We start from the raw sequence: 21872 nt of genomic DNA, 5'->3' as shown, positions 1-21872 counted from the left end.
TCTCGCCCTCCCGCCGCCTGTCTGCACCCCGCAGCCCGCACCTCGGGGTGGCTGGGGTGCCCCCCTTGCTGCCGGCACCCCCCGCCTCCCCAGCCCGCAGCTCCCTCCCTCTCCCCGGGGGGCGGCTCTCCGGGGGGGCGACCCGCGGCTCACCCGCTGCCCGGCGCGGCGCGGCCGGTCCCCGCCCCGGGGGCGGGCGGCGGAGCACGTGGGGCCGCGCCGGGCCGGGCTGAGTCACTCCCCGCCCCGAGCCCGCGGCGGAGCGGAGCGGCGCGGCACGGAGCGGCTCGGCACGGCTCGGCGGCACGGATCGGGACGCAGCATGGAGGCGGCGAGGCCGTGGCGGGCGCTGCTCTCCCTGGGACTGGGGCTGTCGCTGCTGCTGGTCGTGGTCGGTGAGTGCCGGGATCAAGGTGCCGGGGAGCCCCGGGGTGCCGGGGAGCCGGAATGCCGGAGAGCCGGGGTGCTGAGGATCCAGAGTGCAAAGGATCCAGGGTGCAGGGTTGCCAGGTGTGCAGGGGATCCGGTGTGCAGGGGAGCCTGGGGTGCAAGGGGTCCGGAGTGCAGGGGATCCAGGGTGCCAGGGAGCCCGGGGTGCTGGGGATCCAGAGTGCAAGGAATCCAGGGTGCAGTGGTGTCAGGTGTGTAGGGGATCCGGGATGCCAGGAATCTGGAGTGCAGGAGATCCAGGGTGCCAGGGATCCCGGGGTGATGGGGATCCAGTGTGCAAGGGATCCAGGATGCAGGGTTGTCGGGAGTGCAGAGGGTCCAGAGTGCCAGGGAGCCCGGGATGCCAGGGGTCGGGAGTGCAGGGGATCCTGGGTGCCGGGGAGCCCGGGGTGCTAGGGATCCAGGGTGCAAGGGATCCAGGGTGTAGGGTTGTCGGGTGTGCAGAGGGTCCAGGGAGCCCGGGGTGCTGGGGATCCAGGTGCAGGGTTGTCTGGTGTGCAGGGGAGCCGGGGTGCAGATCTGGGGTGCAGGGTGGGAGGGTCTGGGCTGCCACATGTGGGGTACAGGCGTGACAAGTGAGAGGGCGCACAGCCCCAACGGCTGCTGCTGCAGGAGCTCAAGTCCACAGCCCTGTCCTTGCTCTGGAGCCGGGAATACCCCAGCCGGGCCGTCCCATGCTTTCAGGCTTAGATAACCGTGCCCATGATGTAAACAGCTTCCCTGGGACTGCCTGGCACAGCACACCTGGCCTGGCCAGGGGAAGCCCTGGGAGAATCAGGTCCATCATCACCCTGTGGGTCATGCCTGGGGTCTTTGACTCCGAAAGGGGAGGGGTGAGACCAGGGAAAAGGGGAGCAAAGCCCAAGTGCGGGCTCTGGGCCAGGGGATAAAGGGCAGCAGGAAGGTGTGCTGTGAGGAAGGTCCCATTTGTGCTCCCTCTCCCTGTGGAGAGGTGCCCATTTTGCCCTCCTGAGACAGACTTGACCTGACCTCCCCCAGCCCCGCTGGGATGAGCTGTCCCAGTTTTCGAAGGATGTTATTTTTGCCTTCCAGCCAGCCTGTGGGTTCATATAAGCAAACATTTCCAAAAGCGGTTGCTGATCTTTGTTGCCTTAGTTCCTGACTGTCCAGCCTGTGACAGCTCTGTCCCTGACCGAAGAAAAATGTGTGTGGGGAGGATGGAGATGCTGAACTGCTCCGAAACCAGGCTTGAAACAGCTGAGGAATAGGAGCATCCAAAACTACTTGCCACAGTGGAAAATGTGACTTGTGTACGTCGCTGCTAGGCAGGGGGCTGGCTAGCAAGACCACCACGTAAGGGATTAGTCTTGGGAGGGTATAAAAGGGAGGCCAGTTACTTGGGATAATTGAAGTATGAAACTAGGACCCCTCCTGTCCCAGCGCTGGGAGAAGCCCTTACTCCTTTGCTTCTGTGTCCCAGCCCAGAAACTCGTGCGTCGGAGGCAGCGTGGATGCTGGGGAGCACACGTTCGTTGGCGCTCTGTGCCTGGGGAAGCAGCTGGCTCGTGCTGTGGAACAGAAGCAGCTCTGTTGGCGAGGCCTTGGCTGGCTGCCGGGAGAGATCCTTGGGATGGGGTGGCTGGATGCGCCCGAGATCTGCGGAGGGGCGTGGGGCAAAGGCATCCCCACGTATCAGCACGAGCTCTCTCCTCCCACCCTGTAGCTCATGGCAGCGCATTGATGGAGCATGAGGTCATGCAGAACAGGCTGGGCAGCACAGGCAGCAACTTGAACCAGTGCCCAAGTTTTTCTGCCTCCCGAGGCTGGGCTAAGGGAGCTACAGCATCTTTTCGGAAACCTTCACATAAGGCTGGCCTGTCTGCCACCAGTGCATACCCTACAGATGTGGAGTGTCAGGAAGAGTAGGATTAAGTCAAAGGAGCCCTGCTATTAAAAGACTAATGAGTAGGAGCTCACTGAGTAGTAGCTTAGGCTAATGAGAGCCGTGCTGTTTGGTGTGGGTCCGGGCAACGAGCCCACAGCTCATTAACTTCCACCTTCTCCAGGGCATGCAGGTAGAGGGGGGTTATTCCTGGGTCTCCACCTGAGTTCAGACCTTGTTCTGACTCCTGCGTCATGGCAGAAAAGAGCCTGACGTCAAGGGATGTGCTGTCCCAGCGCTTGACACGGAGTTATTGAGGCTTTCAGCCAGATCTGTGGGAATCTGGTCTAGGTTTATGGAGAGTGTTGCCATCTTGCAGCTCTTGGGGCAGAGTAAATTAGGGATGGGAGGAATTTCAGCCTGGCCTTTGTAGTCTGATTCAGCAGTGCAATGGGGAGCAGAAGGTTGATGGGTGCAGTGGGTTGACCTCCGCTGGTTGCCAGGTGCCCACCCAGCCGCTGTCTCACACCCCTTCCTCAGCAGGACAGGGAGGAGAAAAGAAGATGAAAAAGTGCCAGTGTGGCTCCTTTCCATGGGGTCCAGACCATCAGGAACAGACTGCTCTGACGTGGAGTCCTCCATGGGCTGTGGGGAGACAACTTGCAGCACCACGGGCTGCAGGGGAATCCCTGCTCTGGCACCTGGAGCTTCTCCTCCCCCTTCTTATTCTCTGCCTGGGGTGTCTGCAGGGCTGTTTCTCACATTTTTCTCACTCCTCTCTCCCACAGCTGCTGCACTGTGTTTTTTACCTTATCTTACATATGTTATTGCAGAGGCAACACCAGTGTTGGTGATGGGCCCAGCTTTGGGCAGCAGCGGGTCTGTTTTGGAGTTGTCTGGGATTGTCACCAATGTGGGGGCAGCTCCTCTTTTCTTCTCGCAAAAGACACCCCTGCAGCCCCCCAGCTACCACCACCATGTAAACCCAATACCGTGGGAGATGCAGGAGGTGGATGGACAGACAGGGAAGACGGTGAAGCCCCACCATCTGCCCAGGGGAACCTGCCTGTGGGCTGGGGCTGCCTGGTGGGAGCTGCTCGGAGAGTGCTCGGAGTGAACGGTATTCCAGCCAGCATCGTGCAGGGATGGACCTTGTACTCCCTCCTCCTGTGTCTCCAGCACCTGGAGATGTGGGCTGCCCCTACAATGATTTTTTTTCAGTCTTTGAGTACTAACTCGTCAGCAAAACCCAACCATGGGACCAGCCACATTCCCTGAACAATCCTGTCCTGCTCATGCCTGTGCGAGCCCCAGCCTGGCCACCCCTCCTTCCCAGCTGAGCAGCAGAAACATTTGATGCGTCAAAGACCTGGGTTTCCCCTGGATTTGGTTTGATGTGCAGGCTCTGTTAAACCCCTTTTTTAATGTGCCAGGACAGGTCCTGACTGCTCTCTTGTCAACTATTGCTCTTGAAGGCCGACGGTGCCATGAAGAATCCGGCAGATGGTCCCTGCTGGGCGCTCCCCTCCCCATGGCATCCGCAGGGGAGCAGTTCCTGCCGTTGAGCCGGGATACCTCCATGTGCATCCGCAGGGCTCGGGTGGATGCCTGCCTTAGGGCTGGCTTGCAATGACACATGGTTTTTCTTCCAGGTGACTTCTGCGAGGTGAACCACTGTCAGAATGGGGGCACCTGCCTGACCGGGATTAATGAGACCCCCTTCTTCTGCATCTGCCCTGAGGGCTATGTTGGGATTGACTGCAATGAGACAGAGAAAGGTGAGGTGCTGACCCCATCACAGGGAATCCATCAAGTCCAGGAGCCTTGCAGTGTGGCAGCATGCTCTCGTGTCGTGGCCCTGCACCACTGGCCCTGGGGTCTGGTCCTGGGCTCCAACCCTGCTGATGGGCACATAGAGTGGAGATCCAAGCAAGGATGCTGTGACCTCCATCACTTGGGAAGGATGTGATGTCGTCAGGGAGTGACAGTGGCACTGGATGCTCTTATTTTCCACCTGTGCCCATATTACAGCCGTTTTTCCCCCTTCCCCAGGCCCCTGCCACCCCAATCCTTGCCACAACAATGGCGAGTGCCAGCTGGTCCCAAACCGAGGGGATGTCTTCACCGACTACATCTGCAAATGCCCTGCAGGCTATGATGGGGTGCACTGCCAGAACAGTGAGTACGGTGGGGTGTGGGGAGCTGGGGGGGCGGGTACTCTGTTGCTAAGGGCTTGGGGACCTCCCAGCAGCACCGTGGGGCAACTGAGGGCTGTTTGCAGCTGTGGCTCCGTTGGACACTGGGCTCTGTTGGGGGTCATGGGCTGGTTTGCGACCTTGCAGGGTGGAGGGAAGGACTGTGGTGCAGGGACACAACTGTGTCTGAGCCTTGCTCTTTATCTCTGGAGGGACACAGTTCCTTGAGTAATGGCGTGAGGGGTGCCCCAAGGCTCAGCCTGCTCCACGTGGGTTCCCAGCCCTGCTGTGACTGAGTGTCCCAATGCACCCATGTGTCTGCAGTCAGCGGGGACAAGGCTGAGGTGGCTCCTTGGGTCAGAGCTTCAACCTGTGCCACCGTATCAGCAGGGATGTTGCCATATCCTTGCTCAGGGAATGCTTCTCCCTTCCTGCTGCGCCAAATGAGGTGTCTCCTCCCTGAGAGTGGCTCTGGGGTCACCTCCTGAGCCCCCCTGCTCTGTCTCCTAGGCAAGAACGAGTGCTACTCCCAGCCTTGCAAAAATGGAGGCACCTGCCTGGACCTGGATGGTGACTACACCTGCAAGTGTTCTTCTCCGTTCTTGGGGAAGACCTGCCATGTCCGTAAGTCCCTGGAACCAACTGTACAGAAATCCCTTTCCTCCCTGTTCCCCAGTGCCCTGGCCTCCGTCGCCAGCGTGCCCAGAAGAGATCTCGCGAGCTGGTTTAGGGGATCTGGAGGGCAGCTGTGGGTGCCTGTGTGCTGGCTGCCCTTGGTGCCAGCAAGCCTGGTCCTCACGGAGCGACCATCCCCGGGAAGGTGCTGTCTCCTCTCTAGGGGAGCCCCAGTGTCGCCGCCATGCTCGGGGACGGAGAGAAGAACAACACAGAATTCAGGTGCAGGAGAAAATACCAATGCCAACAGCAGGAGCAGCAGCAGCAGTATCAGCAGCGGCAGCAGCAGCAGCAGCCGTTTATTAATTACAAATCCGTATATATATATACATAACATGGTTCACAAGGATGGCCAAGGCAATTGGTTGCTTGACCATCCACCTCCCAGAGTAATTGGCTAAATGCTACAACACCCATTTCAAAACAACTTCTCCAGTGTGCCATAAACAAGACTGCATAACAAGCTACAGATGCAAGATAAAGTCTTAGTTTACAAAAACCTCAAACTGTTTCTCAGCTAGCCTGCATGGGAAAAAGAACTTTCACAGGATGCTGCAGTAGCTGGAAAATTTCTGCTTCTAGCCTTTTTGTATCCACACCCCAGGGCAGACGTTTCCCCCCCAGAGCTCCATGCTGTGAGAGGGGCTGATGGACTCAGCCCTGTGTGCTTTTGCCTGAAGGCTGAGTTGGGGGGAATACATGAGGGACAGGCAGGTTCTAGTGCTGGCCTCCATCTCCTGTCCTGTCCCCAGACAAGAGGCAAATGACTGACCCCCCCAGTTTTACTCCCTGGTCACTGTCTCTCTTTAATGCTGATGTCCCCACTCTGCCCTCCCTTGTGTCCGTAGGCTGTGCAGTTCTCCTGGGCATGGAAGGAGGAGCCATCTCCGACGCCCAGCTCTCTGCATCCTCTGTCCACTATGGCTTCCTCGGCCTCCAGCGCTGGGGGCCGGAGCTCGCCCGCCTCAACAACCATGGCATCGTCAACGCCTGGACCTCCAGCAACTATGACAAGAGCCCCTGGATCCAGGTACTTGTAGCAGAACTGGAAACACTGGTGTAGAGAGCAGCCCCAGGAGCCACAGCTGGTCTTGCTGGGCTGCTTTCATGGGATTTCTCTGCTCCTGGTGGCAAAGGCAGGGCTAAATTACTGCAGCAAGGTGCCACCCAGGGGCATCTTGTGACATCCCTGGAGAAGGCAAGGTCACTGTGGGGGCAGATGGGGACCTGGAGTGACAATCCCCCCCTTTTCTGCCCACCCTCGGATGTGAGTCTGGCAGGATGGACGACTTTCACCCTGAGGATGTCGCAGTGCCCCGGGCAGTCCCTTTCCTGGTCCTGATACTGAGCGTGAGCCCACCCTCCCAGCCAGGCTCAGCTGTGCATCCCAGCCGCACTCACGCTCTCCTCTCCCCCTGCCCCAGGCCAACCTGCTGCGGAAGATGCGGCTGAGCGGGATCATCACGCAGGGTGCTCGCCGCGTGGGCCAGCCGGAGTACGTCCGTGCCTACAAAGTCGCCTACAGCCTGGACGGGCGGGAATTCACCTTCTACAAGGATGAGAAGCAGGACGCAGACAAGGTGGGCTGCGATGCTTCACGCAGGGGCCATGCCAGCTCCCCTCACCCACCACTGCTGGAGGTGCCAGCGTGGCTGTGAGCTGCATCCCAAACTGTCCCCGTGTTTTGAAAAGTGCTTCTGACCTGGGTCAAAGCCATGTTGGGAACTGTCCTAGCAGCAAGACGGCACGGATGGTTCCAGCGCTGGGCAGTGCTCTCTGGCTCTGTTTAATTGACCATAATAAGCACAACCAAAGAAGCAGCGCTGGCTTATTTAGGTCATTCAGATAACATCTTTATCGCTGACACACTGTGGGAACTGGGCACGGTCTGGAAGTGCTACTGAACAGCTTACACAGCTCGGTGCTGTGCCTGCACCATGCATGAGCTGACAGCGTGTCCCGCTCTCGAATCAGGAATACCCCCTGAACGCAGCGCTCTCCGCACTCAGTTTTTTATGTGAGGTGTCTCCTGATTGTTTTTTGAGCACCCAGGGAATGGCTGGGAATATCTGCCTTGCTTTAAAAAACAGAAAAGTTGCTCTTGTCTTTGCAACGGTGGAAAAAACACATGAAAACACGTCCTGACTCTCCTTATTATGTCAAAAAAAAAAAAAAAAAAAAGAAGTGAGCCACATCTCTGCTTATCGCGGTTTGGGGAGTGTTGCCATAGCGGGAGGGAGTAGGTGTCGCTATGTGTGTGGCTCTGTGGAGTGAGGATGGAGCAGGAAGTGTTGCAAAGCTTTGTCGAGAGTGTTGGAGCTTCTGCAAGGTCATGCACTGCTCCGGGGTGTGAGAGCAGGGCCCAGCCTCCTCTTGCCGTTGACGGTGCCGAAGTCTGTCCGTCTGCTGGGCAAGGGATTTCGCGCATGAGGCTGCGGGAGGGTTGGGGCACTGAGCCGTGCTTGCCGTTTCAGGTTTTCCAGGGGAATGTGGACTACGGCACCATGCAGACCAACATGTTCAACCCTCCCATCACCGCCCAGTTCATCCGCATCTACCCCGTAATGTGCCGCCGCGCCTGCACGCTGCGCTTCGAATTCATCGGCTGTGAGATGAATGGTAAATGTCGGTGGCTGTGCCCGGGGGACGCGGGGCAGGGCATCGCCTCTCGTACGGGTTCGGATCCCCCAGGACAGGGGATTTGTCAGCGCTTGTTTTTCCTCATGCTGGCTACGTGATGCCTGGAAATACCCACAGGTGCTTTTGGGGAGCGCAAGCTGTTAATCCCATCAGCTGAGCCGGGCTCGAGCTGCATTCTCACGCTGATAATGCCTTCCCAAGCTGGAGTTTTTTATTGTGTCCCCTCCCTGTCTGAGCTGTGAACTGGCTGCTTTTCCTGCTGGAGAGCTTGAAAAGCACCGGAGGATCAAAGTCCTCTGGGGAAGGTGAGGGATGATTAGCCTGAGCCCTTTTCCTGTGCCTCCCACATTCCTGCCGTGCGGCATGTCCCTGGCAGCCGAGCAGGACCCGCGTGCTGGGGTGGGAGTGGGGCACCATGGGGTCTTGGGTTGTGTCCTGCTGCTGCGTGGGTGCAGTGCCAGGCGTGCTTTCAGCTGGGGATCTCTTTGCATTGCTCTCTTCACCCGTGAAAGCATCCTCCGCTGCCTCCTGCTGAAGCCAACTGTATTCCAAGGCCAGGCTGTGCCGCGGGGACATCCGTGTGTCCCTGCAGCAGGAGGCACTGTGAGCCAGGGAATAGCTGGGAGCTGAAAATCCCAGGAAAAGGCGAGCTGGCTGCGACCTTGAGTCTCTGCCAAGCCTTTCCCTGGCCCTGCCTGCCACTCTGGGCGATGGGAACGTGGGGACATGGGATGACGCCTGCCAGGGCTGCGGGGTTTTGCTCGCAACGGTGCTGTGGACTCTTTCCTTTTCACCGCCCCTATAAACCGTTGTGTTACAGTGTATTTCAAAACGGCAGGTTGCTCGGAGCCTCTGGGCATGAAATCCCGCCTGATCTCCGACCAGCAGATCACAGCCTCCAGCGTCTTCAAGACCTGGGGCATTGACGCCTTTACCTGGCACCCCCATTACGCTCGCCTGGACAAGACAGGCAAAACCAACGCCTGGACAGCACTCCACAACGGCCAGTCCGAGTGGCTGCAGGTGGGTCTCCATGTCCTCCCTCTGTAACCTCGCTTCTCCTCCCCAGTTCCTCCAGCTCTGCCCGGGGCGACTTCTTGTGCCCGTGGCCACCTCCTGTGCCTGGAGCCAGCTCCTGTGCCGAGGTGGCCGGAAGCAGGACGATCATGGCAGGAGAGGCTGGGCAGAACTGCTGGAGCCTTGCCATGGGCACGCAGCCTGGCAGTGCTCTCCCTGAGCTGGGATCGCAGGGGTAGATCAGGATGGGGCTGCAGCCACCAGTTTTAATAGCGATGCTAGAGCTCTGGGTCAGAAACATCAGTGCCCGTAGGGACAGGGTAGTGCCATATCTGCAGACCTTCTTGTGGGGTGCACCGAACCCTCAGCACCCCTGTAGTGCATCACCCTCTTGGGAAGTGCCATCCCGGCCTAGGGTGACCATCCCATGACCTGCCGGCTGCCCAGAACACCACGTTTCTGTTTTGCAGGAAAAAGTCAAGATTGCTTTTCTCTTCCCGGTCTGGAATGGGAACAAATAGTTTTGAAATTTCCTTCTCATTTTCCTTTCCTCCCCTGTTTTTATACTTTTCACATGATTTCATGACATAATAGGACAAAGCAGTTTAGATATTTGTCCTGCTTTTATTTGGGAAATGATTAAAAGCAGCTGCTTCATGGCCCGAAATAAACCAGCTTATCAAGACGTCTGCTGATGAGGTCGGGATGACACGCTGAGTTGGGCTGTGGCACCGCAGGCTACCTGTTTGTGTACGTGTATATAGATTTACACATATATGTTATACATATAGCTGATATTGCATAAAATAGGAGCTAAATTAAGGCGACTTTCAGCTCGTTTGCTGGTTTGTGCTGTAGCGTGCCAGCAGCAGTAGCAGTGTGGCAGAGTAAAGAGAATAGAAACCATCTCACAACCCAAATGTCAGACCACACTGAACTGCACATTTTCTCAGCCAGAATCACTTCCCAGTGGAAATGCATTTCCTCTGGGAGTTCTTTACTTTTTTTTTAATTGAGATTTTTTTCCGTCATTCCCACATTGACCTTTTTGGCAAAAAATTTCAGGGCGGCAGTGGTGGGGAAGGGAGCTGAGACCGGAGGGCTTGCATCCCACTTTGGGTTGCTTCGAGGGATGCTGCGAGTGTTAAAGGGTCAAATATTTCACAGTTGTGTTTTATTAGTGCCTTTGACATTGGGGCAGGGGTCGAGCGGTATTTTCTCTACCCTTGGACCCCTGAGGGCCAGCATGTTCTGGCTGCCTCTGGGACACACAGTATGCTCCAGGGTGGGATCACTGCTCCTTCGAGGAGCCTCGACAAGCCTTGTCTCCGTGTCAGATTGACCTCCGGGACCAGAAGAAGGTGACGGGCGTCATCACACAAGGAGCCCGTGATTTTGGGCACATCCAGTACGTGGCAGCCTACAAAGTGGCCTACAGTGACAACGGCACGTCCTGGACCCTCTACCGGGACAGCCACACGAACAGCACCAAGGTGCGTGGTGCAGGGCAAGGCGGGAAGGGACGTCCCGGGGCTCGGGGATGCTGCTGTGGGGAGGAATGGGATGGTGCTGGGGGAATCCAGGTGGTGCTGACACCCATCTTTCCCCCCACGCCAGATCTTCCACGGTAACAGCGACAACTACTCGCACAAGAAGAATGTGTTTGACGTGCCCTTCTATGCCCGCTTCGTCCGCATCCTGCCCGTGGCCTGGCACAACCGCATCACCCTGCGCATGGAGCTGCTGGGCTGCGATGAGTAGGCGCCCGGGAAGGAAGGACGGGGCTGCTCTTCCCCACTGCCTGGCCTGCGCCCTGCCTGCCCCTACCCACGCCTGCTCCGACCTCACATCACCCCCCCCCCCTCCATGTCCCCAAACCTGGGAGGCGGCCGGGAGGGCTCCCCTGCCCCACGTTGGTGCTGGGGCTGCAGCACTGCACTTTACAGATGGGATGTGGGGATGGCTCCTGCCCTTTTGCCCAGCTAGCCAGGGGTGAGACCCCCTCCTGCAACTGGAGCTTGGCTGGGGGACCCTCTTCTGCAACTGGGGCTTCCTTGGGGGAACCCCATCCTGCAAACGGGGCTTTGCTGGGGGACCCTGTCCTGCAACCAGGGCTCGGCTGCATCCTCTCAGCTACCTGGAGACAAATTTTCTCCCCCTTTTTGCTTCTGCTTCCAGCAGAGAGGCTGCGGCCAGCAGTGGTCCCCTGCCCGCACTGCGGCTTGGGGCTCAGAAGTTTTGGGGGGCTTAGGGCAGGCACCCCAGGCTTGCAGCCTCCAATGTCCCTTCTGCTCCCTGCATGGTTGCAAGCAGGGGCTCTGAAAAACCTAGTTGGCTGTTGTCCTCTGCCCATTTTGCCAGGCCCTGGGTCTCTTTGCCTGCGGTGTCAACGCTGCATAGTGCGAGGGGAGTGATGAGACAGCTCCTGTCAAGAGGCACCGGGTCCCCATTACTGGTGGCTCTACCCGCTGGGCACTCCCAGCAGGCGCCATGCTGGCGTTTTGGCAGGCGCTGCCCATTCTCCTTCCCGAGGTGCCGGCTCCAGCGTCCTCCAAGTCTCAGCATTGCTGCCATTCCCACCTTACTGCAGTTTGGGGTGCCTGGAGGTCCCTTGTCCCCAGAGCCAAGCAGTGACCAGGGGGGCTGCAATCTGGTAGTGGGGGAGAGATGGTTTGTAGCCAAAGGATGCGGAGAAAGGGTGGGAAAGGTGGTGGTTAAACCACGTAAACACAGTAGGCAGAGAGCTGTGCCATGACCCTTTTTGTAACCTGATTTTTTCCCTTTCCGTGGGGTGGAGGGGAGCCTCTTGCAATGCTCAAGCCCTCGGGATTAGCAGTAGGAGATGAGCGAGACCCGGCATTGGCAAGCAGGAGTGCGGGCAGGGTGTCTGGGCAGCGGCGCGGGCGGCGATGCTTCCCCTGCCAGCTGGGATGCCGAGTGGCTGTGGGGCTGGGCCGGCCGCGGGTTCACTTTGGCAACCGCCGAGGGAGCCCGGATGGAATGGTGATGGCGGCCCTGCTCCGGGGTGTCTCTGACAGTATTAAAACCAGCTGAAACTTTGAGGCTGTTGGCTTGGCTGCTCTGTGCCTCCCTGAGAGCCACCTCCCAAAGCCTGGCAGGTCCGGCAATCCCCCGGGATCCCCTCCATCCCCCTCTGGCTCCTCCATCCCAGGGGACTGCCAGCTGCCATGCTGACCCTGCACCTCTCCTGCTTTTACAGACCCTCCTAGCTCCCTTTCTTACCCAGAAAACAGAGAATCAGGGCTTTGTGCATCTTCCCCACTGCCTCCACCCCATTGCAGCTGCTGCAGCCTGTGCTTGCAGCTGGCCAAGCGCAGCGGGATAGGACTTGGAGCGGGGAAGCTGCTATCAGCACCCCACACCCTGCATCTCCTCCTTTGGCCTTGATCCTGGAGCAAATCCCTTGGCTTGGAGCAAAACCAGCTCTTACACCCCAGTGCACTCCCAGGGCTGGAGGGAGCGGTGGGTTTTGCCAGGGCTGCCTGTGGGAATGCTCTCAGCAGAGCCCCTGTGGACAGGGCAAGGGGACGGTGGATGCTGCTGAAGCAGGATCCCCCTGCATTTAGGACAGGATCTCTGGTAGGGAAGTAGCACTGGGGTAAACAGGACAGAGGAGCTTTGCTTCTCTCCAGAGTCTTCTGCCACACTGGACAGGGACCCCTGAGGTTGGCACAAATGGCCTAGGGCTACCTGCATCCTGCCACAGATATCCGTCCCTGTGGCTGTGGACAACCTCTGTGCACCTTCCCACTGCTGGCAGTGCCCTGCTTGGCCATGGATCCTCTGCCCAGGCCCTGCCCGTGGGATGCAGGATCCCACCTGCTCCCGTGGGTGCCAGCTGTGGGCACCAGAGGGGCTGGGGGCTGCTTGCAGAGAGCGGGCTGAATTCATTGTGACTATGGCTGCTTGGTGACAAATAGCAGCCACAGCTAGAGCCGGGGACAGGAGGGACAGTCAGCCTGGTTCCCCTCCAGACATGCCACCCTTATCGCTGGGAAACTGGGGCAGAGATAAGAGCGGCTTGCTCTGAGTCCAGCCGAGACAGCCCTGAGCTGGGGGCACAGCACAGGCTCCATGGGGAGGGTGACAGGAGCAGATGCCGTGCATCGGAGCAGGGGATGCGTCCTCAGCGCCTGGCCGCTGCTTCTCCCTGCCCATTGCCACCCCAGGCAAGCCCTGCTGACGGGTGCTGAGCCCCTTCCCAGCTCTGTGGCATTTCCTTCCTCCTCTGCAGCCCCAGGATGGGGGGGTTGGCGAGGGCCAGGGCACCCCACAGCCATGCACGGCCCCTCGTGGTTTGTCTCCGTCCCTCGGATGCTCTTCCCGGACACGGCTGGGTTGCTGGGGCAGCAGGAAGGCCAGGAGCACCGGCATGCTGCGGCCACGGCACCCCGCTGCCTGCTGGCTTGGCCGACGGTGTTGCCAGCTGCCCATGAGCCGGTTCCTCAGGAAGCAGCCGTCGGGGAGAGCATCCTCTTGCATCCACCCGGAAAGCCCAACACAGATCACAGCCTCTTCCATCCCACCGGGAACACGGGTTTTCCTCCCCAGTTCGAGTATTGGGCAACAGGTTCCTGCTGGAATCATCCCACACAAGCGGCGTTTCAGTGAGAAATGTCTCTGGTGGGGCCACGGCAGAGCTGTCAGCTGCCGAGTTTGAGGCAGGGAAGACAGGGATGACATTTTTATGGCTCCCATTCAACCGAAAGCTCAGCTAGCCCTCAACACGTGCCCTCAACACGTGCTCCCGGGTCAGAGCTACCCTGACCCTGGGCAGCCTCGCTCACCCTGAAACCCGCGTCCTGCCCAGGGTCCCCCTCAGGGAGCAGAAACCAAATCTGGGATCATCCCTGAAGCTCCAAAAACACGGTGAGAGGCGGGACGGAGTGAAGGGGTGTCCTCCTTCCCTGGGGGACTGCTGGTGGCCAGATCCCTCCGGATGCCGCCTGCTCCCCAGGAGGAGGTGGAGGGCATCGGCTGCCACATCCAGACAAGAGCCGTGGCCGAATGTGAGCTGTGAGCTGTTGCTGAAGAGAGATGCCCAGAAGCATCCCTCTGCCCTCTTCCACTGCCCCTCTCCACCTCAGCCGGCGCAGAGGATGGCTCCTGGCAGGCGCTGCGGTGCAGGCAGCGCAGGCAGCACCAGGCACCGTGTGGCTGGTTCCTCGGCTCTGAAACAGTGCAAGGAGCAGCATGTCCCAACGGGGCTGTCTGTCCATCTGCACAGCCAGGGAGGTGGAGGGGACCATCCTGATCACTGGCTTACTGGGACACAGACAACTCAGGCAAGCAACTGCAGGGGGGCACTGGTGGCCAGGATGCAGCCCAGATGCCATCCCACCACCTCCTCCAGCCACGGGGCAGGGCCGGGGCTATCAGGGACCCTCGGCCCCAGTGCAGGCTGCTCAGTGGCCTCACGTTGCTGTGCCAGGAGATGTAATTGCCCCTCCACTGTGGGCTGTGGAGCAGCCGGCTCCAGGCAGGCAAGCAGGCAGTGTGCCCGGCCGTCACGCTCCCGTGTCCCTGGGCACCCTGGCCCCGCTCTGTCCCTCCTCGGACAGGGCTGGCAGGCCCCGATGGTGAGTGTGCAGGGAACAGGAGAGCAAGCAATAGCAGTGCCTTCAGACCCCGGGGTCCCTCACCACCATCCTGGTCAGGGCTTCCCACAGGGGACGGGGCTGCCAGGCTGGTGTTGGCGGCAGATAACGCTATTTCCGTGCTGGCTGCTCCCTATCAGCGTGGCGGTGGCGGGCAGACGAGATGGCACCCTAAGCACGCCATGCTGGGGTGCTGTCAGGAAGGGGTCCTGGCCCCCTTCACCCCACAGCCAGCCCCTGGGGCGGTTTATTTTTACACAAGTTGTTTTCTTTCCGGCTTGACGCCGTCCCGTGTGGCGGCAAGAGCCGGGCTGGGGCCCCCGCGCCTCATTTCCTTGCCATAAAACAACAAAGCAGGGGGTGAAGTGGCGCGCCGGGCTGGGGCGGCAGGTCGCTGGGTCAGGGCACACACTGCTCCGTGGTTCCTCTGTGTGCTCGGCCCCACCAGCCACCCCCGGACCGGCATCCCCCATCTGTGCTGCTGCCATGCTGTCCTTCCTGAGGACTCTCGGAGCTGGGGCTGCATGTCTGTGTGCCAGCGGGAGCTGGCGCAGAGAGCATCACCCAAATTTAGGCATGATGCTCCCTCAGATGAGTGCACCCAAGTATCCCAAAGCTTTTGCCCTGGTTTCTGTGCTTGTGCTTTGTCCCCATGGCCTCCAGCAGACCCTGAAGATGCTAAACCCTGCGGCTCCGCTGCCTCCCCTGCACCCCAGAGCAGACAGGTGCTGCCTGCAAATCGCAGGCACAGACCACCCCCCGCTGCAGCCACCTGCCCCAAGCCACTCGTGCCCGTGGTGCTCCTGCTTCACACCACCATCACCTGGGCACCATGGCTGGTTCCCCTGGCAGGACATGGGACAAGGGATGGCTCTTGTCCACTGGCCCTATGGCTTTACCAGGGTTTTGCACAGGACATGACAGGGTCCCACCAACCCCGCCCGATGGGTCACCCCACTCCCCCCTCCAAGTGGGGCAATGTTGGCAGCTGGCACATCACAGACAAGGTCTGCAGGCAGCGCGTGGTCAGTGCATGGGCAGTGCATGGGCACACAGCAAGGCTGCAACCCAGGCATGGTGGACAGGCAAGGGGCCGGGGGCACCCACCCCAGCTCCAGACTGCGAGCAGGGGGTTGGGAAAGGCGTGTGTTTCCCTTTAAGAGGCAGGCCCTGGAGCTGCTTCCTCCCAGCCCTGCAAGAGCCCTAAACACAGTGCATCTGCCTGCAGCCTGCCCGCACGCCTGCCTGCAGCCTGCCCACAGCCAGCGTGAGTAGGGCTTGGTCCCGGAGCCGGGGCTGGGGAGGGCTGGCACCTCGGAGTGCTGGGCACCCTGCTTACTGTGGAGGGCTGGGAGGGATGGCATTGCCACCGAGGGTGCCGGGCATCGTTGCGGAAGGTGCTGGGCATCGCTGGGTGAGTGCTGCAGCACAATGCTCGGTCGAGGACGCCAAGCGCCCCGGCACATCACCGCGACGGTGGGCTGTGGGGAGGCCCTAGGCACTGGGGGCACAGGGGAGCCAGGGTCGGTGTCCCCCAAAGCGAGGTGCAAAGCTGCTGGTGCCTCGAGCTCGCCCTGCTGTGTGCGGGCAGCACGTGGCAGCGTATCTGCTGGGCTTCAGCTCCGGTGCCTGCTGAGCTCTGGTGCCTGCAGTGCCCTGTACTGCTGATGCTGGGCTCCTGGGGCTGTGCTGGCTGCTGAGCCGGTGTACCCCACGCCCTCTGGCACCGGCTTTGCAGACCTCAGTGGGTGGCAAGCATGGGCTGCACCCCACGGGAAAGCAAGCAGTGGCACTGACCATGGAGGAGAGCCCGGGAGCGAGCAGTTGCACGCCCCGGTCCCTGAGACCACTGCTGTACCCTGTATCAGACCCTGCTGGGCGTGAGCACCCACTCTCCCATAGCTCCCCGTCCCAGGGCACCTTTACAGGCACTCGTAAACCGTGTCTAAGCAGGGGGCACAGATGTCAAACCCCTCCCGGGCTTGGAGGGGGGCTGCTGGAGGCTTCCCGGGTGCCAGGCCCCCTCTGCCGGCTCCAGGAAAGCTCGCAAGCCAGCAAATGCTACCATGAGCCACCCTGGGTGAGCCCCATGCAGGGCACCCTTGGGTGCTCAGGCCACCCGGAGGTTGGGGCAGTGTGGGTCTCCGGTGCTGCGGAGCAGCCAGGCTTCCCTCTGCCCCGAGGACATGGTTTGGGAGTGATGTGTTGTGTGGGGTCAGCGCCAGCTGTGTCTGGGGTGCAAAGCGGCAGCCCCAGGTTGGAGCCGGGGGTCCTTGGCCAGGCCGGCTGGATGCCGCCAGGCTTTGTCTGGTGCTGGGGCGGTGGAGGCAGCCCCAGCTCTCTCCTCCTCTCCTCATCTGGGTTGCACGCTCGGCTGCCTCTGTAAACCGAGCTTGCGACTTCCAGTGCGACTCGGCTGCTTCTCTCCCCCTGCATCCCCTACATGATATTTTCCCAGTGTTCCCTGTCCAAAGGACACCCTAGGATCCCATTTCACCCTGGCTGTCCCATCCCCGGCTTGCTCTCAGCTCCCCACTCTGAGCCATGTGCTCCGCAAACCCCATGGGCAGCAGTGGCGAATGCAGTGGTGTGCGGTGTGACCCAGGCAGGAGGATGAGGATGGAGGGGACTGGGAGCCCCGATTGTGGGGAAAGTCTGGGGACACAGCTCAGGTTGTTGCAGCCTCCCCTGTGGGCAGACGAGCAGCTCTGCCGGCTCTTCCCACCCCTTTCCTTGCATCCCTGTGATGGGGTTTGCCTGCCACCGTGTGCCAGGCAGTGCTGGGGCCTTCCCAATTATTTTGGGGTGTTACCGCAGCCCTTTCCCCCTTGGCAGCCCAGGCTCAGGGTTCAGCCTCGCTCCCCGGCCATGCTGCTGCTCCCGCTGCTCCTGGAGGCCACCCTGCTGCGGCTGGCCAGCGGCTCCCACCATCCCTTCTACAACGGCTTCTACTACAACCACATCATGAACGACAAGGGCAACGGGCAGGAGAAAGGTATATTGGGTATTGGAGGGCGATCGGAAGGAGGGGCTGGCAGGTCAGTGCAAGGGGTTGAAGTCTCCTCCCTATTTCTGGGATGGGGCTGGGACCCATCTCTTGTGGGTGGTGTGGGATCCAGAGGAGCAGGCAGGAGTGCTCCAGGGATGCTCATGGGATGCTCGGGCAGAAAGGGAGATGCCTGGAGGAAGGGAGCAGAGTGGCTGCAGGGAGATGTGACGATGCTACCCAGGCCTGGACTCTGACCACCCTTCGTGCCTTCCCTTCCTGACCCCAGTGGTTTACTTCAATGGGGCCAAGCTGGTGGTGGAGACCCCCAAAGACCCCGTCTACAGCTCCAATGGTGCCAACGTCACCCTGCCCTGTCACTACCATTATGAGCCTGACCTGGAGGCCAAGCGCAAGATCCGCATCAAGTGGTCCAAGCTGCGGGACGACTACACCAAGGAGCAGGATGTGCTGGTGGCCATCGGCAAGACCTACATGGCCTTTGGGGACTTCCGGGGCCGTGCTCACCTCCACCAGGCCGGCCGGCGAGACGCCTCGCTGGTTGTCAGTGATGTGCGCCTGCAGGATGATGGCAAATACCGCTGCGAGGTCATCGACGGGCTGGAAGACGAGAGTGACGTGGTGGACCTCCGTCTGCAAGGTGGGGGCATGGTGGGGACTGCATGACCCCCTGTGCCAAGCCAGTGAGCCTGGCCGTCCCATGGCACCCCCTCCTTGGGGGAGGCAGCAGGACGGGGGGTCAGGCAGCCTGATAATGGGCAGAAAGGGGCTGGGATGCTTGGTGTGACAGGGTGGTGGCTTGGGGCTGTCTGACTGTGGGGTCTCAGCCCGAGCGAGCCCAGAGCAGTCTGCCCAGCCGGGATGCTGGGGGTGCTACTGTAGAGTCAGAGTTGGGGGTGACCCTGTGGCTGCAGCGTTTCCTGCCTTTACCCACCCATCTTCCCACTACGCTGCATGATGTGCAGCCGCCCCCTCGCCTCCCAGCTCGGTGTCCCCATGCATCTTGTGATGAACCTTGGTGATTGGTCCAGCCTGTCTTGCTCACTAGCCATGAGGGACCTGACTCAGCCCTGGCTCCGCTGCCAAGCCCAGAGCTGTGGAAATGTTCCCCTTGCTGTGCCCTTGTCCACCCCCTTGGGCCCCAGGCCCTGCCTCCCGTGGTGGCTTGTGACTGTGGTCCGTGGTGATGATGCACGTGGTCCATCCATCCCCATGTCAGTGGTCCATATGTCCCTGTGATGCTGAGCCTCGTGTCCCTGTTCCTGTAGCCTGTCTGTCCGCATGCTGATGATCTCTCCATCCCCACAGGGATGGTCCATGTCTCCCTGGGACCACTGCTTGTGTGTCCCCAGGACTGTGGTCCATACATCTATATGGTGGTGGTCCCTGCATCCCTGTTCTCATAGTCTGTTCATCCCTGTACGTGCTGTTGCTGTCCCCATGAAGGGGGTCCGTGTGTCCCCAGGACCGAGCCCGTGTCCCTAGGCCACCAGATGTCGCTGGCAACTCGCTGCTGGCAGCTGCGTGCCTGCAGCAGCCCCATGCCGGCAAGCCTGAGCCTCGGGCTCTGCCACCCTGGGGTGGTCCCTGTCCCACAGCCTGGATTTGGGATGGGTCGGGGACTCCTGCGGCTCCTGCCGGGGCCGAACTCGGGGCGGGTGGGCTGCCCACGGAGCTGGCTGAGCGCCCCGTCTGCCCCCAGGCATCGTGTTCCCCTACCAGCCTCCCCATGGGCAGTACAGACTCAACTTCCACGAAGCCGAGCGAGTGTGCCAGGAGCAAGGCGCCATCCTTGCCACCTTCAACCAGCTCTTCCAGGCCTGGAGCGAGGGGCTGGACTGGTGCAATGCAGGCTGGCTGGCTGACGGCACTGTGCAGTACCCCATCCGCCTGCCCCGCAAGCCCTGCGGTGGGCTGCACCTCGCCCCGGGCATCCGCAGCTACGGCCCGCGCCACCGGCACCTGCATCGCTTTGACGCCTTCTGCTTCTCCTCCGGGCTCAGAGGTGGGTGCTGGGCCAGGGACTGAGGGTGGGATCCTGGGGAAGATGCTGTGCTCCGTTGGTGGCACCTTGCCGGCTTAGGGCACAGGACTCAGCCTGGGTTGGGGATGCTCCAGGCAGGGATGCTCCAGGCAGGGATGCGCTGGATGATGCTCAGCACTGATGCTCCCCTCTCCCTTCTAGGAGAGGTTTTCTACCTGGACCACCCAGACGGGATGACGCTGGAGGAGGCCAAGCAGAGCTGCCAGGATGCAGGTGCTGAGATCGCCCGGGTGGGACACCTGTACTCTGCCTGGAAGTTCCTGGGGCTGGACCGCTGTGATGCCGGCTGGCTGGCGGACGGCAGTGTCCGCTACCCCATCGCCAAGCCCCGAGCCAACTGCGGCCCTGTGGAGCCTGGCGTCCGCACCTTCGGCTTCCCCAGCAAGGGCAAGTTTGGGGTCTTCTGCTACAAGGAGAGATAAGGAGCTGGGAGGGCTCCTCCTTGGCCAGAGAATGTTTCCAGCCTGACGGTGCCCAACATCGGGTGTTTCCCAGGGCTGTTTTGGGGGTGACTGGGGGGAGGTGGGGTGAGGGGGGAGGCTTCTTTTTGTTTTATTTTGTTTCCTTCCTTTATATTTTCCAAAACTTGCTGAGCAGCTGGCACATGCAGCTGCTCGGGGCTGCTGCTGGCTGAGCCAGTGCGGGACCATCTCCATCGTGGGGTGCACATGAGGATGGTCCCCATCCCACCATGGCTGGCAGAGTGTGGGCTGCTGCCACCCTGCTTGGCCCCTTCCCGCGGTGGCAGCAGGACACCATCACCCGCCTGCCCTTCCAGGCTGGTCCCACTCCTGAGCTTGTGGGGTGGGAGCGAGGCAAGGCTGGATTTGGCCAGAGGCAGAGTGAGTGTCTCTGTTGCACCCCAGCCCCTCTTCCAGCCCCATCCACTGAAGGATGCCGTTGTGCCTGTCCCCCTGGGAGCGCCAGTGCCTTATCTCTATGCGCCCCTTGCCTGGACTCCACTTGAACTCTGGTGCCTTCTTCTTTGAGTGTTTGGTTATGAAAAGATGTGTTTTCCTGGAGCTCTTCTAATAAATCAGTGGAGAAAAGCCTGGAGCAATGTGGCTGTGTCCCCATCTCTGTCCCAGCATGAGAGAGGGGTCTGCCACAGAGAGAGGATTTGGGGATCCCTGGCTGGACACCTGGGATTGTCTCATCTTTGGCTGAGCATCGTCGCATCACCACCACCTCAGTGCTGTGTCCACCTTTAGCCCCTGCAAGGGAGCTCATTAATGAATGTTAATTAACACCCCCCTCCCTGCCCCTCCCCCCTCAGGTGTCAGGACTGGAAACTGGAGGGTGAAGCATTTGCTGCTGGTGATGGGTTTTAGGCATGTGGGTTAAACCTCTCCTGGGGCAGGGGCTGAACAGGGAAGGTGATGTCCTGTCCCAGGGTCCTTCTTTGGTTGGGGCTTGGGAATCATAGAATCATGGAATAGTTTGGGGTGGAGGGGACCTTTAAAGGTTGTCTAGTCCCCATGCCTCTGTTGTCCCCAGAGATACACCCTTGGGTGCTGGCTGGGGCTGCGCCAGTCCCATGTAGCCTGGAGCACCCTATTTGAGCTCCCCTTCCTTCCCCACTGCCTTGCCATGGGAGACCCCTCTCCCTGGCCCACACAGACACCTCCTTTCCCCAAAAAAAATGCAGCCGAGAAAGTGCCCGTTCCAATTTCACTCTCTTTATTATTTATCATTCTTTCAAAATAGGATATGTTCAAAAATATAAATAGGTGCAGGGAACACTGGTGCCCCGCACGGTCCCCTGGAAAGAGCACGTTGTCCCGGGATGGGTGCTGTGCTGCAGCGGTGGGTGGCAGGGAAGCAGAGAGGGGCTGCAGCCCCCAGTGCCCAGGTCCCAGGTCTCAGCATCCCCTCGCCTCCCTCCTCCCACAGCTCCTTCCACCGCAGGCCTCCGCCCCTCCCCACCCGCCCCAACGCACTGCAGCAGTAGGAGAATTCTGGACAAAAAAAAAAATAAAATAAAACCCCAAAAGGTGCTGTTCACCCTGGAGATTAAATAACAGAAATAATTACATTGTTTGTGGATAAATTCAGGAAAAAATAATCATCTTTATTATTTAACTTAACCCCCTGCCCTCTGCAAACCCACCCCCCTCCCTGTCCCCGAAGGCACGAAGATAATTGGAACTGGATGGTTAGTAAAAATGCTGAGATCTAATTTGCTTTGCTTTGGTGCTTGGAAAAAAACATTAATTTTTGTTTTATATATATACACAAAGGTGGGTTTGTCTTTAATATAATTTTTTTTCCTTATATGACAAAAAAGCAACAAAAAGAAGAAGAAATTGACTCTGTTAATATAACTTCCGTTAAAAATCTCTCGTTTTCTCTCGCTTTCCTCCTCCGTCTCTCTCGCCCAGCT

At 59.8% G+C, this 21872-nt stretch overlaps 2 protein-coding genes across 3 annotated transcripts; both read left to right on the top strand.

The window, feature by feature from the left end:
• Positions 1-322: 322 nt before the first annotated feature.
• On the top strand, positions 323-10581 carry MFGE8 (milk fat globule EGF and factor V/VIII domain containing). 2 transcript variants are annotated; one of them, XM_086620219.1, is made up of 10 exons: positions 323-395; positions 3946-4071; positions 4346-4471; positions 4999-5112; positions 6012-6193; positions 6588-6743; positions 7638-7782; positions 8642-8826; positions 10158-10313; positions 10438-10581. In XM_086620219.1, exons 1-10 carry the CDS (start codon positions 323-325, stop codon positions 10579-10581), a joined length of 1407 nt encoding a protein of 468 aa, XP_086476345.1. The 2 variants fall into 2 exon arrangements, with proteins under 2 accessions (XP_086476345.1, XP_086476344.1); XM_086620218.1 differs by having other exon boundaries at positions 8624-8826.
• A 6725-nt stretch (positions 10582-17306) lies between these two features.
• On the top strand, positions 17307-19911 carry HAPLN3 (hyaluronan and proteoglycan link protein 3). The gene is made up of 4 exons (XM_009992250.2): positions 17307-17433; positions 17714-18085; positions 19148-19450; positions 19631-19911. Exons 1-4 carry the CDS (start codon positions 17307-17309, stop codon positions 19909-19911), a joined length of 1083 nt encoding a protein of 360 aa, XP_009990552.2.
• The last annotated feature ends 1961 nt before the right edge of the window (positions 19912-21872 follow it).

The sequence above is a fragment of the Tauraco erythrolophus genome, chromosome 14 (assembly GCF_009769465.1).
Source record: "Tauraco erythrolophus isolate bTauEry1 chromosome 14, bTauEry1.pri, whole genome shotgun sequence".
Lineage (NCBI taxonomy): Eukaryota > Metazoa > Chordata > Aves > Musophagiformes > Musophagidae > Tauraco > Tauraco erythrolophus.
The sequence above is the reverse complement of the archived record's forward strand: the minus strand, read 5'-3'. Positions and strand labels throughout refer to the sequence as shown.

Excerpts from the sequence above, each read along its gene's own strand:
- MFGE8 (XM_086620218.1), top strand. The coding sequence starts at position 323 with ATGGAGGCGGCGAGGCCGTGGCGGGCGCTGCTCTCCCTGGGACTGGGG. Across the intron at positions 6,194-6,587 it reads ACAAGAGCCCCTGGATCCAG|GCCAACCTGCTGCGGAAGAT; the intron begins GTACTTGTAGCA and ends CCCCTGCCCCAG. Across the intron at positions 8,827-10,157 it reads GCCAGTCCGAGTGGCTGCAG|ATTGACCTCCGGGACCAGAA; the intron begins GTGGGTCTCCAT and ends TCTCCGTGTCAG.
- HAPLN3 (XM_009992250.2), top strand. The coding sequence starts at position 17,307 with ATGCTGCTGCTCCCGCTGCTCCTGGAGGCCACCCTGCTGCGGCTGGCC. Across the intron at positions 17,434-17,713 it reads GGGCAACGGGCAGGAGAAAG|TGGTTTACTTCAATGGGGCC; the intron begins GTATATTGGGTA and ends TCCTGACCCCAG. Across the intron at positions 19,451-19,630 it reads CTTCTCCTCCGGGCTCAGAG|GAGAGGTTTTCTACCTGGAC; the intron begins GTGGGTGCTGGG and ends TCTCCCTTCTAG.